The 18089-nt window shown below is 42.1% G+C and overlaps 1 protein-coding gene across 1 annotated transcript in view; it reads left to right on the top strand.

Annotated features, from left to right (window-relative positions):
• Positions 1-18089, top strand: part of LOC126100345 (UDP-glucosyltransferase 2-like) — a 70207-nt gene that overhangs the window by 39728 nt on the left and 12390 nt on the right. Inside the window, exon 4 of the mRNA XM_049910957.1 lies at positions 10802-11024. Within this exon, the coding sequence (XP_049766914.1) occupies positions 10802-11024 (223 nt within the window). The remainder of the gene's footprint in view (positions 1-10801; positions 11025-18089) is intronic.

The raw sequence follows: 18089 nt of genomic DNA, 5'->3' as shown, positions 1-18089 counted from the left end.
GGTACGGAGAAGGAAGACAGTATCATCACAGATCTGGGTCGAAAGATCTTCGGAGGTGAACAACGAGACATTGACAGAGATTTTTGGGACACTCAGTGGTGCTGGTGAGAGATGGGTCATCAGAATGAACACAGGAGAATCATCTGTTCCAAGCACAACACTAGGGGAATCATCATAGCACTGGGAGGGAGGGGGTTGGAAGGGGAAGCGAGAATCGGTGTGCATTGATTGAACAATGAGTCGCCATACTTATCTTGAGATGGTTCACAGGGTGGTGGATCGTGCACCGTGTTGCTTCAATATTCCAGGCTGATTTTATCCTGCGCAGGGATACAGTTCATGGCTTACCGTTGAGGAGAATAATGAAGCTGTTATTAGAGCATGATACTACCTTATGAGAGACCAAATAAAGGAGCTGCAAAGCCATGCAAATTGAGTTGCCACAGAGCATAATACGGTTGCAGGTGGGGAGGCCACTGTGAATGAAATGCAGATGGGGAGAGGGCACATGAATGTTTGAGATGTGTGGGTAAACACAATCATCTATTGTGCATAGGGTGGAGGAGGCAAGAGGATGAGAGTCCTCAACATACTCTGTGGAAATGACCAACGAGTCACTGTACAGTACCTTGACTAAAGATGATTGAAGATCCTCTTTGAAGGCGGTGCATATGCCCGAGAGGACCCACGATAATACTTCCACCCAGCCCCTGCCGTGACACACGAGCACCACTTTCAGAATGTTGCTAGAATTCCACAAGTCTGTTACTTTGTGAATGGTAGGCAGTGGCACTGAACTTGGCAGCACAACATAGATTACAGAGCTGAGTGCACGTGAGTGATCTGAATTGCCGACCCTGATCTGTTGTGATAGATAGTGGGCAGCCGAAGTGGGCCACCCAGGTGTGAATGAAACCACAGGCTACTGAGCTGGCTGATATGTTGGTGAGAGGGACAGCACCCACCCACCAAGAGGAGGTAGCACATGTTGACTGACATTGCTACATTTTCAGGGAAGTCACATGCAGACACAGGTGTGGCAGTCACTTTTGATGTTGAGAAAAATAAAATGCTCAGTAAGTAGACGCATAGTGGCTTTGATATATGGGTCAGCCAGGTCATGAATGCCTTTGAAAACTGTGAGTCGCAGTGTGGAAAGAACTATGGGATGCACTGTCCTGGCAGATGCGTCACACAATACTGGAGTATCTGATGCACGTAGCTGTCAGGATTCCACTATAGAGGACATATATGAGTCTTGTAACAAGTTCTGTACTTTGGGATTTTGCTGCTGCATGTGAGCCATTTTGTCCAGGTCAAGTTGTAAAGTAATGGTGTTAATTCTCAACATTTAGTCTGTGATTATATTGTCAGCACGTTTGATGTAACGGACATTCATAGTCTACTGAGAAATGAGGTCCATATGTTGAACACAGAGTAGTCAGTAGCATCTGTGTTAAAAGAGATGTATGCATTGGTTACAGGGTGTGCAAGTATGACAACAATGGAGAGCACAGCATTGAGATTTTTAAAAGCTTGTAACATAGCACCCAATCAGTTCATTCTATGTAATCTGGAAGTGTTCTAGCCTGCTAAAGCATTGATGAAAGGGCCTTAAAGTGAGGCAGCATCAGATATATGGCACTTGAAAAAGTTTATCATACCTAGAAACCTGCAAAGATCACAGTAGGTTTCAGGTAGCAGTTGGTCAGGTAGATGAAGTGACATGGTCAGAAGTTGGGCGAATGACCTCAGTGGTAACTTCATGACCGAGGAAGGTGATGCTAGTGTAGTGAGTTTTATTATTGTTAATTCTGACACCATTGTCTGCAAGGACTTGTAACCCATGTTCATCACTGGAAGAGGAAAAGATAAGGATGTTGTGGTGTCACCGCCAGACACCACACTTGCTAGGTGGTAGTTTTAAATTGGCCGCGGTCCATTAGCACATGTCGGACCCGCGTGTCGCCACTGTCAGTGATAGCAGACCGAGCGCCACCACATGGCAGGTCTAGAGAGACGTACTAGCACTCGCCCCAGTAGTACGGACGACTTTGCTAGCGGCTACACAGACGAAGCCTTTCTCTCATTTGCCGAGAGACAGTTAGAATAGCCTTCAGCTAAGTCCATGGCTACGACCTAGCAAGGCGTCATTAACCATTTCTAGAGAGAGTCTCACTTGTATCATCAAGAATGCTGTATACAAATGATGGATTAAAGTTAAGTATTCCAGCATCTACGTACTTTTCTTTATAGCATTCATTACGTATCCTGTTTCAGACCTAACGCCAGCCGGCGTGTGTAAACGCGTGCCTTTCGGTTACCCGCCACTGTGGACTGGCTGTCTTGTCAGTCCACAACAGATGTCATCTACATATCCATAGCAGAATGACAGCAGTAAAAGTAGAGAATCAATAAAGCACTATCGGGTGTGGGTGGCATTTTTCAGTCCTTAAGGCATGAAACCATGTTCCAGTAGACCAATTGGTGTAATGATGACTGCTTAGGGGACATCATCAGCATGCATTGGTATTTGATGCTGAGCCTTGCGACAGTCTGTGATCCCAAACACATGCATGCCATGTGGCTGTTGTGCAAAGTCTTGGATGTGTGAAATAGGACAATTGTCAGTTGTGTGCGTGATCAGTTTGCGGTAGTCTCCACATAACCTGTAGGTACTGCCTGTTTTAGGGACCAGGTGGATAGGTGAAGGCCAGGTACTAGACGAGGGGTGGGCTATACCTGTGTCTAACAGTTCCTGCACAGTGGCTTGAGTGGTGCAGTTTGTTATCCATCAGGTGCCTTGTCTTGTAATGAATGGGAGGGACTTCATTGGTCATTAACCTATGACAGGTGCTGTGTGAAATAGCCATGAGGTGTGAAAGTGGGGGGGGGGGGGGGGGGGGGGGAGTGCTGAACATCACACACAACATTGATACAAGAAGAGTCACAAACCTATCAAGTCTGCCGAATTGCAGTATTGCAGTGTGTGTGTGTGTTGTTGGTTGGATGTGTAGCAAGTGGTATCATGACAGGAAGAGCATTGACCATGTGACTTGCATGTGTCAGGTTGTTGGAAGCGTCCGCAACTACCTGATGGAGCATGTTGTTGCTGCCATGAAGGGCATCTATGTCACAACATTGGAGTAAGAGCTCGAACGAGGGAGTTGGCAAGTTGAGCTGTCAGAAGTATACACTCAGATGATGGATGGACAAGTGTATCACAGTGAGACATAGGGTTGTAGCCAGCAGAGTGAGGGAACTCAGTATAAGTGTGCCAGAAGTGTGATGCAATAGCACAAAGGACTGGTTGTCCAGCGAGAGGCCAAAGTGCTTAAGGAAGTCAATTCCGAGGACAGGACTCTCGACATCTGCCATGTGGATGGCCCATGGGAACTGCAGATTTGGAGTGAGCTGCAGCTTTAGCATGGCTGCGCCATGGGCCTTGTCTGAATTATTGGCCTCACGGACTGTACTAGGTGATGGCAGGATGCTTGATGGAGTGAGAGCATGCTAAATAACACTTGCTTCCACACCGGTGTCAATCAGGAAGCCTGTGTTGGTTGAAGTGTTAAGCAAATAGAAGCGTCTAGACATGAGGTGATTGTTGGATGGTTACTGACTTTGAAGGGTGGCACTCTGGGGAAGAAGGGCAGGATGTGGAGCCTACTGCAGCCCATGTGGTGAGTTTTCCATCACACACAGATGGTGGCTGTTACAAGCAGCATCCCCAGAGTTTGTGTCGAACCAACATACACCACGAGCTCAAAAGTATCTGGACACCTGGCTGAAAATGACTTACAGGTTTATAGCACCCTCCATCGGTAATGCTCAAATTCAATATGATGTTGGCCCACCCTTAGCCTTGATGACAGCTTCCACTCTCACAGGCATACATTTACTCAGGTGCCAGTGCAGCTAGCTTTTAGATTGGTTCAAATGGCTCTGAGCACTATGGGACTTAACATCTATGGTCATCAGTCCCCTAGAACTTAGAACTACTTAAACCTAACTAACCTAAGGACAGCACACAACACCCAGTCATCACGAGGTATGCTATTATTCACAGAGGGCTGCACTGAGGAGTGGTATTGATGTTGGTCAGTCAGGCTGGCATGAAGTCAGCGTTCCAAAACATCCCAAAGGTGTTCTATATGATGCAGATCAGGACTCGGTGCAGGCCAATCCATTACAAGGATGTTATTGGCATGTAACCACTCTGCCACAGGCCGTGTATTATGGACAGGTGCTCGATTGTGTTGAAAGATTCAACCATCATCCCTGAATTGCTCTTCAACAGTGGGAAGCAAGAAGGTGCTTAAAACATCAATGTAGGCCTGTGCTGTGATAGCGACACAGCAAAACAACAAGGAGTGCAAGCCCCCTCCATGAAAAACACCACCACACCATAATACCACCACCTCCAAATTTTACTCTTGGCACTACACACGCTGGCAGATGACATTCACTGGGCATTTGCCATAGCCACAGCCTGCCATCGGATCGCCACATTATGTACCGTGATTTGTCACTCCACACAACGTTTTTCCACGGTTCAATTGTCCAATGTTTATGCTCCTTTCACCAAGCGAGGTGTCATTTGGCATTTATCAGCGCGATGTGTGGCTTATGAGCAGCAGCTAGACCATGAAATCCAAGTTTTCTCACCTTCCACCTAACTATCATAGTACTTGCAGTGGATCCTGATGCAGTTTGGAATTCCTGTGTGATGGTCTGGATAGATGTCTGCCTATTACACATTACAAACCTCTTCAAATTTCGGCAGTCTCTGTCAGTCAACAGATGAGGTCAACCTGCACGCTTTTGTGCTGTACATGTCCCTTCATGCTTCCACTTCACTATTGCATCAGAAGAAGTGGACCTAGGGATGTTTAGGAGTGTGGAAATCTCATGTACAGACGTATGACACGAATGACACCCAATCACCTGACCATGTTCGAAGTCTGTGAGTTCTGCAGAGTGCCGCATTCTGCTCTCTCACGATTTTTAATGACTACTGAGGTCGCTGATATGGAGTACTTGGCAGTAGGTGGCAGCACAGTGCACCTAATATGAAAATCGTATTTTTTTGGGGCTGTCCAGATACTTTTGACCACATAGTGTAGCAAGTAGGCAGGATGGGTAGTAGGACATGAACACCTCTCTTTGTGCTGCACAGGGAACTGTCAAGTGTAGAAGGTGAGGAGTGGGGAGGGGGGGTAGGGGAGGGAGTGCAGGTAGTGTGGCGGGTCTGCCGCTAAGTGGCTGCACTGCTTCATTGCTTGATGTGTAAGATCTTGCATAACTTACTCTGGGTGGGCGAGGAGGAGGGATAGCCCTATCTGTATCAGGACTGCCAATGCAGGAAGCAGAATCAGTTTTCGTAGAAGTGACAAGCTCATGGTGTCACATGACTTGAAACACATGATCTGCATGTCAGAGTCTGTGTTCCAGTTGTTCTGTAGACAAACATAAGAGCTGTAGCTGTAACTGTAGCCTCACAGGAAGCTTGGCAGTACAAATGGCCCACAAGGCACTCTCTGGCAAGATGTTAGGACCAACATGGCATGCAGGTGACCCCCAAGGTGTGAGGGCATCTTGTCACCAGTTTGCTGCACATGAATTACGTGACGAAGCATCTATCGGTGACCGAAAAAAATGCTCGACAATGATCTGTCTTGTGTTGAGGTATCTGGGGGGAGGAGGCAGGGTCAGGATGATATAACAGATGAGTTCCAAGTCAGCATGTAAATGTCTGATGAGACACACAAAGCAAGCATCGTCAGAGGTGGTGCTGCTAACGCACTGAGTCCACCAGGATGAACAATGTGAGAGGGCGGTCCCTGTCGAGGGGAGGCAGCTTAGAGAGGTGGCCAGGAGGGAAGGGTGGCCTGAGCAGCACAAAACCTGGTGCCAGACGAGGGCAGTACTCTCATCACAGCAATGGCGGAAGGCGGCAGTGGGATGGTACTCAACGTAACAGTCATAGTGGGGGGAGCAATTTACAGTGTCACATATCGTGGCAGATGTGGTAGGCGTGGATGACACTGGCACAAATACTGGTGACACGGACAGCGTGACCATTGTGATATGAACAGCTATGGCCATTGTATTGTGCAAGAGTCCAGAATGCTTCATCTCAGTGGACAGGGCAGCAGTGCCCAAAGGCTGAAAAAGAGACATAATTTGGAAGGGTTGATACTCACCTGTCGCACAGTCTGATGTGGGTCCCGGGTCCTGTTCGATCATCATTTATTCAAGCTGGGCATTCATTGTGCTATAACTTGAAATGCCAAAGATGGCTGCTGTCAGTGGGTGGGGGTTAGGGAAACCAAATCAGTAGATGTGTAGATGTGAAGGCAGCATGGAAAGCAACATTCGACATACTTGAGATGACATTCTGTACAGCACTCGATCAAAAGGGTTGGCACACAGCACCCAATGTGAAATATGGTGATGACACCCTGATCATGGAAAACATTGTTGACAACAAACAGCAATAATCACTGAGGGAAGTCAACGCAACATAAAAATGCACAATAATGGAGTCATCACTGGGTATTCCAGTACTACATTGTAGTAGAAAGGACTAGAGACACATTTTTCAATAATATACACTTTATTAACAGTGTCTTCACAGAAATCTTGTGGCAAATAATAACATTGGCGTACAAAATATAACTACAAAAAGCACGCAAGGATGAACAAGTCAAAGAAGTTTTTTCTCACAGAGGTGGTGGTTGATGCATGCTGAGCCAACAGCTGCCACAAGATTTATGATGAATATTTCAGTTTAATTTAGCATAATACTCTGCCATGTTTCTAATATGATTTTCTTGAAACTCCATCCTTAATTTTAATTGTGGCCTTGTTCTATTTGAGATTTTCTTATCATTTTTCTTTTTGGTACAAGCACATTTTGTATTGTTTAAGTGCCTGTATTAAACAATTTCTCCTCTTGTCTACTCCTCATTTCAGGGCAGGATTTGAGGAAGTCGTATCCCTGCTGGAGAGCCACATTCAGAATCTGATCCAGTCCTGGAAAGTATCCTGTCACAAGTGGGGCACTTTTGGGGTTCTTCTGTGGAAGGTTCCGGGTTTGAGGAGATGAGGAAGTGGCTCTGGTTATTTGCTTCTGTACCAGGTCGGGAAGGTAGTTACGGGATGCAAAAGCTGTTTTCAGGTTGTTGGTGTAATGGTGCAAGGATTCCGGACTGGAGCAGATTCGTTTGCCACGAAGACCTAGGCTGTAGGGAAGGGACCGTTTGATGTGGAATGGGTGGCAGCTGTCATAATGGAGGTACTGTTGCTTGTTGGTGGGTTTGATGTGGACGGACGTGTGAAGCTGGCCATTGGACAGGTGGAGGTCAACGTCAAGGAAAGTGGCATGGGATTTAGAGTAGGACCAGGTGAATCTGATGGAACCAAAGGAGTTGAGGTTGGAGAGGAAATTCTGGAGTTCTTCTTCATTGTGAGTCCAGATCATGAAAATGTCATCAATAAATCTGTACCAAACTTTGGGTTGGCGGGCCTGGGTAACCAAGAAGGCTTCCTCTAAGCGACCCATGAATAGGTTGGTGTACGAGGGGGCCATCCTCGTACCCATGGCTGTTCCCTTTAATTGTTGGTATGTCTGGCCTTCGAAAGTGAAGAAGTTTTGGGTCAGGATGAAGCTGGCTAAGGTAATGAGGAAAGAGGTTTTAGGTAGGGTGGCAGGTGATCGGCATGAAAGGAAGTGCTCCATCACAGCGAGGCCCTGGACATGCGGAATATTTGTGTATAGGGAAGTGGCATCAATGGTTACAAGGATGGTTTCCGGGGGTAACAGACTGGGTAGGGATTCCAGGCGTTCGAGAAAGTGGTTGGTGTCTTTGATGAAGGATGGGAGACTGCACATAATGGGTTGAAGGTGTTGATCTACGTAGGCAGAGATGCGTTCTGTGGGGGCTTGGTAACCAGCTACAATGGGACGGCCGGGATGATTGGGTTTGTGAATTTTAGGAAGAAGGTAGAAGGTACGGGTGCGGGGTGTTGGTGGGGTCAGGAGGTTGATGGAGTCAGGTGAAAGGTTTTGTAGGGGGCCTAAGGTTCTGAGGATTCCTTGAAGCTCCGCCTGGACATCAGGAATGGGATTACCAGTGTTACACCGTCCGGGTTATCTGGATACTTCCCACTAACACCAACCTGTCAGAACTCCGGAGATGGGAACTTGCCCTTCCGCATTTCCTCTCTTCTTGCTATCTGCCAGGCCTCAATCTCTGCTAATTTCTAATTTCAATTTGCCGCCGCTCATACCTCACCTGTCTTTCAACAACATCTTTGCCTCTGCACTTCCGCCTCGACTGACATCTCTGCCCAAACTCTTTGTCTCTGTATATGTCTGCTTGTGTCTGTGTGTGTGTGTGTGTGTGTGTGTGTGTGTGTGTGTGTGCGCGCGATAGTATACCTGTCCTTTTTTCCCCCTAAGGTAAGTCTTTCCGCTCCTGGGATTGGAGTGACTCCTTACCCTCTCCCTTAAAACCCACATCCTTTCATCTTTCCCTCCTTTCATCTTTCCCTCTCCTTCCCTCTTTCCTGACGAAGCAACCAGGGGTGGCGAAAGCTCGAGTTTTGTGTGTATGTTTGTGTTTGTTTGTGTGTCTATCGTTTTGTTTGGTAAGTCTCATCATCTTTGTTTATATATATATATATATATCATGTGGTCTACAAGCTAAGCTGCAACCACTGTGCTGCATTCTATGTAGGCATGACAACTAACAAACTGTCTGTCCACATGAATGGCCACCAACAAACTGTGGCCAAGAAACAAGTGGACCACCTTGTTGCTTAACACGCTGCCAAACATGATATCCATCATTTCAATGACTGATTCACAGCCTGTGCGATATGAATCCTTCCCCCCAACACCAGCATTTCTGAATTGTGCAAGTGGGAACTATCGCTGCAATACATTCTACATTCTGTAACCCTCCTGGCTTCTTCCTTTGTCAGTTGCTTTCCTCACCCATCCAGCCCCTTCCCTGCTCCCATTCCAGCACTACACAGCCGTCATTTCAACACCACACCCAGTCTTTCTTTTTTTCCCCCTCCCCTACTACTCCAGTCCCCCCTCCCCACCTCACCCCTGCCTGCCATTGGCCGAAAGCTATAAGTGTGAAAATCTTTTTGTTGTGCCTATCTGTGACTCAACATCTCTGCTATATGGTGAGAAGCAACTTTCCTTCTCATAATATTGTCAATTAACAAAATCAAATTTTTAAAAATTGTTTAAACGCGCATCTCATAAAGAAATGTATTTACATACGAGTACTTAAAATGAAACTACATTTTAGGTGTTACATTGCAACAGGAAATATATAATAAGATTTTATGTGCCTGTAAAGTGTAATTTTGCTTACTTTTATTGTATACAGAGTGCTTCACAATGCACTTCCTAGTGGTTGCAGAGGGAACTCAGTAGATCCAGTTTTACATAGGAACCCATGTCCAGAAACATCACCCAACAACAAGTATCAGAGTTATAGGTGCCAGTGCCTATAATTGTACATGTAAATGCAGGGTGATTCTGAGATGATGTTACAAATGTTCTAACATGATGGAGAAGGATAAGGTTCATTATGCTGGAAACAAACATGTCAGAAATTATAAGAAATGTTCAAATGTGTGTGAAATCTTATAGGACTTAACTGCTAAGGTCATCAGTCCCTAAGCTTACACACTACTTAACCTAAATTATCCTAAGGACAAACACACACCCATGCCCGAGGGAGGACTCGAACCTCCGCCGGGACCAGCCACAAAGTTATAAGAGAAAACCATTGTGATACCTGTGACAGTGAAATATGTACATGTACTGGTACTGTTGTTGCTAAGATTTGAAGGATAGGTAACATTCAAAGAGATAGTATGGAACAAAACAAGGCAAAAATATGCGGTAAACTTGGGCTCTAAAGTGCATGCCATAGGAGCTATGAATGGTTGTTCATCTTCACTGCTTTGAAACATGTCTTCTGTATTGAACAAGTGCTCATAGCTCCTCAGATATGCATTTTAGAGCCCATATTTACAGGACATTTTGCCTTGTTTTGATCCATACTTCCACCTCTAAAAGTTGCCTACCACACAGTCCTAGCAACAACAGTGCTAGCACATGAATTCCACTGTCAGAGGTATCAGATCGGTTTTCATTTATAATTTTCAACTTAGTTGTTACTGGTACAGGGACCCTTACCTCAAATTGATATGTTTATCCATCTCCATCATCCTTGAAAGTTTGTACCATCAACAAGGGACACACTGTATATATAAATGCATTGACAGGCACCGACGCTTGTTGAATGATGTTACCTGACAAGGGTTCCTAAGTAAAACTTGGTCTACCAAGTCCTCTCTACAGCCTCTAGAAGTATGTAACATGGATTGTTAAACACACCGTATATGCTGTAATGTAGTGTAACAAACATGGTAACTGCAGCCAGAAGACAGATTTTACATGTCTCTTACTCTGTCTGCATAGAAAAATTGTGAAACACACCCGTTACTCCCAGCTGAAAATCATCTTCTTGAGACCACAGGCAAAGACTAAATAAATAAATAGATGTTACTTTTACTGAAACGAGTTTGTCACATCTTTTCCCCTCACACAGTAATTTTTCACAATTACTTTGGCTGCTTGATAATTGAGCTGGAAGAGATAATTAGTCTTCCTGCAACTTTATTTTGTTCACCCAATAGCAAGTAATTAATTCTTTCATTACCAATATCTGCAAACCTATTTTTTACAGTAAGTGTTGTATTTTAGGATCTACAAATATTTATGGACACTGCGACAGATGGTGTCATATACTTCAGCATGGGGAGCAATATCAAAAGCACAGACTTCCCGGAAGACATGAGGAATATGTTCCTCAAGGTATTCTCCAAGTTGAAACAAAAAGTTCTGTGGAAACTTGAGACAGAATCTCTGCCAAATCAACCCGCTAATGTGAAGATTAGCAAGTGGTTGCCACAGAGTGACATTCTCGGTAAGTAGCCCGCAAACAAAGCCTATTCACTTTTGTCTGGCTTCCTGCCTGCCTGCATTAATTCACTGACCCAAAGTCTTCAGCTACTGACAATGAATTCTTATGTTCTCTGGTGGATTTTATTCCCCTTTGGTTATATGTTTGTATGAAATGGTGTGAGGCCTGCAAACCATTTAGAGTTCGAGTTGGTCCATGGCATGTACTCTAGTAATAGCACTGGTAGTGCATGGCCCACAAATGACTGATATGTAGGTTTAATACCTGCTCACAAACTCAGTTTTAATTGCATTAACTGACTGTCCCATTGGTTCTATGTAGAATATTTTATACATTAGGGATGAAAAGATGTGCAGCACTGGGGTGATATTCTTCAGTATTTATCATTTTACAAACTGGTTTTCAGCTGTTGCATCATTGTGAGGTACAAAGAGTTCTCAGCCAGATACATTTGTCTTTGTTCATGGCAATAGTGTAACAGCTGAGAACTGGTTTGGGGAAAAATAAATATCATAGAATATTACACCAATGTTGGGTGTTTTTTCATGCTTATCAGTTTTAATTCTTTTGCATTTAAGAGGATCCAGTTGTGAGCAAATATCCTATGGTTGACCATGCTAATGTTGGTACACTTCCCTGAAAAATTATTGGTTCTAATCAAACCAAATTTGTTACATTCGTAAATTGTCATATTTTCTTTGAAGTGTATAACTTATATGACAATAGTTTTGTTATCAGAGTGCAAATGCTACTAAAGGCAGTGACCTAAAAAATTGGCATTTAAAAAATAACATCTAAATATTTGTCAAACATTTTATTTGATTGCCATAATTCTTGTACATTTAAATGAAAGTGATGTAATTAATTTCTGTACCAAGTTTCATTGACATACCTGTATTAGTTTCAGAGAAAATTATCTCTAAAGCTAAAAAGGTCATACTTTTGGGAAAAGCCATTTCAAATTTTTGATACACTCTTTTCAAACTATATTCAACGTTAAATATCACAGGGTCTGTAGATGTCATTGCTGTAGGTTTCTATATCCTCCAGATTATGTTTGGAAGTCCTCTTTTGAATTCTGGTCTCTTTCATTATTTGTAGGGCACTTTTCATAGCCTCACACATTCTCAGCATGTCAACTGGACAATAGGGCTTTCTTCATGTGCACCTCAGCTTCTGTGGCCATATCTATGAAAAGTTTCAGCCTGCTGGGTGATCCATCATTGAACAGGACACTGCATCCAGACACCAGTTTTTAGAAGGTTTGAGGACCACAAATACTCTTTTAGGCAATCATTCCCACACACACAGTTATTGAAACTTTCTTTAGGATTTTGAGTTTTCCCATGAATGCATTTAGCAAGCAAGTTTTTGCTAGTTAAGTCTCTATAGATAGGTCTTACAACATCTGCTATTGACACTGGTAGGGATTGGTTATGTCTATATTCATCACCAGTTACACTTGCTGTCTGACACTTACACCAGACTCAGGGCTCACTGGACAGAGAGAATGATAGGGGTCCTCTCTTACCTTCAAACTTATTCCTACTGTTAAATTTCCTTATTCTGTCCATATTCATGATCTGCACAGATAAAATGTAACTATAAATATTACATGATTAGTTCCTAAAATCGAGTACTACTTGAAATCACTATGATGAGTAAAACAAAAACAGCGTGTTTCTTGATGTTCAGCTGTTACACTGTCCTAGCATGAGGTTGACCAACAAGTGAAGCACTGGTCAAAGAATTTTAGAGTAAAGAGAAAGGGAGTCTGCTGCAGCCAGAATAAATGCAGCTCGAGCAGACAGAAGGGGAGATGTCACTGCTTAGAAAATGCTCTTTCTTTCTTATTACTATGCACCAAACATACAAAAACCATACTCATATTCTGGTTCATGAAGAAGTAGTGTAATGTAACACAATAAAAAACAGTTCATTATTTTGACTGGTTTTTGCTGCCTGGTTCCTTTAAAGGCTTCTTGATATGTTAGAACTGGGTACCAGGCACCCAGTCCTCTGCCTCCTGCAGATGACACTCATACCTGCTCAGCTACTCAGACATGCCTCCTGACCCATCTGACACAGGTTCAGTCTGTAAGAAGCCCCCCTCCAACTTTGGGAATCCCACATAAGGTCCTGTGCAAACTTTGCTGCAGTAGCATCCTTAATAGAAATGTTTTGGCATAAAAGTGACTGCCTGTGGATTGTTTCCAGTGTGAATCTTCCAGCCCGCTACAAAGTGTGCCCTGCCAGTAGCGTGCTGGTGGGCAGAGATCGTGTGCCACGCGGGGACTCAAATCGAGGCCCTTGCCTTCCACAGAAAGTGATGCAGTGACCACACATAGATGGTGACTAAGCAATTCCTCTGCCATAACCTTTCATCCAAGAATTCTAATCCTGCAAGACATTTAGGAGACCTTATGTAGCATATGGAAAGTAGGGAAGTGGCACAGAGAGGATGAAGCTGTGACATGGCTGGTGAGGAATGCCTGTAAATTGTGGGGCTTTAAATTAGAGTCCTGGTCTGAAGCTCAGTTTTAGTCCATCACACAATTCATAACAGTAGCTACTCCACTGCAGAGTGTGAGATTCATTCCCATTGCATACAATCATTAACTGGTCTTGGTTACAATTACTTAAAGGAAACTTTTTCACTGATTTATTTTGTGTGGCTTTTAATAAATTTATAGACATAAAAATAGAAGGGTTAAATTTTTGTTTATAAAATTATGAGAGAGGTCTGCTAGCCAGTACTTAACATCAAGAGGTGAAATATTTAGTGCTGCCAAGTTAAAGTGATGACACTATCCTACCTTTCAGAACTATTAGTTCCTTCCTCCATGAGAGAGGAGGGTCAGTTAGGGGATGCAGAAGGAAGAGCTGGATACTTATACAGCAGGATAACAGGGACCCGCCTGTTACCAACATGTCTGTGTGTGTGTGTTTGTATGTGTGTGTGTGTGTGTGTGTGTGTGTGTGTGTGTGTGTGTGTGTGTGTGTGTGTGTCACAATACTAAAGAAGCAGCCTGACAAAGAAAAGTGGATCACCCAGAAGGGGTAGGCTGGGAGGGTGTGATGCTTTTTCAGTGTTTACAATATAAGAGTCAAATTGACAGAGAAAGTTGCAGTATGAGCTCACTTATCAGTATGATGTTGCCTGGATGCATGCTCTTATTTGATTGGGGACGGTGTCATAAGGACACTGTATCCTATCCTGATGGAAGCTGGCCAACAACCGTTGTAACTAAGCCCATGATACCCTGGATGCTGATACTGGGACAGAGTTTACATCCAAGCCGGCACCACACATGTTCAGCTAGGGATAGGCCTGGGAATCCTGCTGGTCACAGAAGTAACTCAATGTCACACAAACAGTTCACAGAGACATGTCACATGAAAGGTAGCCTAAAACACGAGGACATAAGATATCCGTGACATACCACTGTGCTGCCAGAGTTCCCTCAGTCACTACCAGCCATGATCTTAATCATACCATATGGTCCCTCCAACCGAGATACCAGACTTAACTCTGCCATGCCTCTCAAAAATATTCGAAAAATGAGGCTTCAAATCCACCTCAGCTACTGATTTTTACCCAGGTTTCAACTACAGTAATCTAGCCTTCTTCAAAAGCATAGAATAGAATAGAATATTTTTATTAGCCTTTCAGTATTTTTCATACAATCGGCTTCGTCAAAGTTTACAGAGGGTTTTAGTTTCAGTACGATATTCAAATAGTTACAGAAAGGGGAGAAAAGGAACTAAAGACCTTCTCTTCAGCTTTATCTAAAACAATGTTTTATACAGTAATTACATACACAAATAAGAAAAGAATCACAGTAAATAACTAGCTTATATAATATCAAAACATTTTTTTCATAACTTAGGTAAAACATATACTTTGATTATTAGTTTCTAAGAATTCTTCAGTCGTATAGAATTCGTTGTTTTTTAGCCAGGTTTGCAATGTATTCTTATTTTTATTTAGTGGTACTGTACGAGCTGAGCATGGTAACTTATTGAAAAATATTATGCTTAAGTACTTATAGTTATTATGGACTACAGAAAGTCTTGTGGAAGACAAGTCCAGCAGGTGACTGTTTCTTGTACAGTCTGCATGCACATCACATCTCATGTTCAATTTTTTCAGATTTTCTGTGGCATATATTAAACAGTTATATATGTACATGCTTGGCACTGTCATTACGCCAAGAGATTTAAAATAATTTCTGCAGGACTCTCTGGGTGCTAACCCTTCCATGCACTTGATTGCTTTCTTCTGCCATCTGAAAATACATTCAGCCCATGGGGAGTTACCCCAAAGCAATATTCCATATTGTAGTTGGGAATGAAAAAAAGCATAGTATGAGTGGAGTAGCAATTGCTTGCTCACACTGATTCTTAATTTATACAATAAGAAAAGTACTCGTGCTAGCTTACTACATAGATAATTGGTGTGTCCTTCCCATGAGAGCTTTTTGTCTATGATTATTCCAAGTAATTTCACTGTTTTGTTTTCATTTTTAGTTACTTTGAGATTAAATATTATTTCTTCTGTTTTTGTTTGATTTATGCACAGCTAGTTAACCTGACACCAGTAATTAGCCATTTGCATCATTTCTCTATTTTTGTCCAGTACACTCTGTAAGTCCTCTCCTGTACTTATTAATGTCATATCGTCAGCATATAGTATGTTCTTACACGTTATGTAATTCGAGAAGTCATTAACATAGACAATGAACAAAAAAGGTCCAAGAACAGAGCCTTGGGGTATTCCTCCTTCTATAGGGAGTATTTCTGACCTCTGCTTATTTGCATATACAAGTTGTAACCTATTTCTTGGATAAGATTTGAGTAGACAGAGTGTGTCATCTTCAATGCCATAGTATTTTAACTTTTTGATGAGTATGTCATGTGACACCGAGTCAAATGCTTTACTTAGGTCAATAAGTGTTCCAAACATTGATACCCTTTTTTCATACCCTTCATAAACATTGCTCACCAAAGCTTCTACTCCTTTTACAGTTGATAGGTGTGACCTGAAGCCAAACTTGTTCATTTAAAATTTTGTTGGTTTCAAAATACCTGTATATCTGCTTATGCACACAATTTTCTACTAACTTGGATATGATTGGTACTATTGAAATGGGTCTGTAGTTATTTGAGAGGTTTCTTTCACCTTTTTTATACACAGGCAATGTAACTGTGAGCTTAAGACAGTCGAGGAATATTCCTTCATCAAGTACTCTGTTTGATAGTGAGAGAAGTGGTATTTCAATTTCTTTTGCTATACATTTAATGATGAGATTACTGAGTCCATAATAATCTTCTGTTTTGGAATTACTTAATTTGTTTATTGACTTATGAATATCATTTAATGTGGTTCAGGTCCAAGTGAACTTCTCACTTCTTGTCTGTTTTGCACAAGTGAGCAATGCTTCTGCATCAGAGGCAGAATTGATGGGTGGGGTGGTGATGCTATTTACAAAATATTCATTGAGTATATTGCAGTCAATAGGGATAGTCCTTTCTTTATTGGTATTATTAATTTCCCTTTTAATGACAGTCCAGGCAGCTTTACATTTATTTTTAGAATTTAAAATATATTCATCATTTGCACAGCACTTAGCATTTTTTATTTCTAATCTGTAAAGGTTTCTCATCTTAGTGTAGTTTTCCTTGTCCCTATCACTGTTATGAGATTTATCTTTCATAACCGTCAGTAGTATTCTGAGTTTGTTAAGTTGTGGGGTGTACCGCTTGTTAGTATTTTGTTGCTTATGAGTAATATTACTCTTGTACCTTTTGGTTACCAAGGGCATGTCATTTCTACTATATGCTTGATCTCTGTCAGGAAAATGGAAAAACATTTATTAATCATTTTCTTGTTATCCATTACATGAGTCCAATCCATTTCTTTTAAGTGGTTTATAAATTTGTTTACATTGTATTCGCCTAGAATTCTATATGTCACTTCTCTCTCTCTGTTGAACTAAAGGCTGACTTTTCTATTTGAAGCCATAGCCCTGCATGATCTGATATTCCTAATTCTATTACATCACATTGTATGGAGTCTCTTTGTACATTGCTAATTATGTTATCAAGCCATGTGTTCAGTCTAGTGGGTTTTTCATTGAGACAGTAATAGTTTAATGACTTCAGAGTGTTAATCATATGAATTACATTTTTTCTCTTTGCCCTTATATCTATGTTAATATCACCTGCAATTACAATTCTATGCTGTTTATATTTTGACAACAGCAATATTAAAGTATTAATTTTTTCTATAAATACAATCTCATCAGAGCCTGGGATTCGATAGATTGAGACAATTACAGTTTTCTGTTCGTGCATTACCACACCAGCTACTTCTATTGTAGCTTCAAGGCATATTCTACTAAGGTCTATAACTGAGTAATGCAATTCAAGGTTACTTTTGACATATATTGAGACCCCACCATGTGTAATACTTTTTCTGCAGTAGCTTGTAACTAACGAATATCCAAGAGGAACACACAAGTCTATTTCAGTGTCTTTCATCCAGTGTTCATTGATGCATAGTACACTGCAATTGATTTTATCGAGCCAGTGTTGTAATTCATTGATTTTACACCTAAGAGATTGTACATTTATATGGAGGAGGAGGAAACTGTCACTGCTACATAATGGTATTCTACTTTCACAGAATCTTCTGTGTTCATTTATTTTCACTACATGATCTATGGTTGCACAGTTATCTAAATGAATTAGACTCCTGCAGTTTCCACTTAATGTGGTTTATAACTTTCCTTTGTCTGTAATGTCATTTTCTCTAAAAGAGGAGGTGTACAGTCATGCTCTGTGGGACTGTCTTTCGAGACAAGGCTGCTGTGTGCTCGTATTTCATTTAGAACATTGTTTATCTCCTGACACAAAAACGTTTTCCCATGGTAATTTAGATGCTCACCATGTTCAGTGTGCAAATTTCTTTCAAGTCTGCTAATATCCACTACATTGCATTTAGCATAAATTGAACATGGTTATTTGATTTTAATATTTGTTTAGCGAATCTCTTTGTTAACAAAT

Source organism: Schistocerca cancellata, chromosome 9, assembly GCF_023864275.1.
Source record: "Schistocerca cancellata isolate TAMUIC-IGC-003103 chromosome 9, iqSchCanc2.1, whole genome shotgun sequence".
Classification (NCBI taxonomy): Eukaryota; Metazoa; Arthropoda; class Insecta; order Orthoptera; family Acrididae; genus Schistocerca; species Schistocerca cancellata.
The sequence above is the reverse complement of the archived record's forward strand: the minus strand, read 5'-3'. Positions and strand labels throughout refer to the sequence as shown.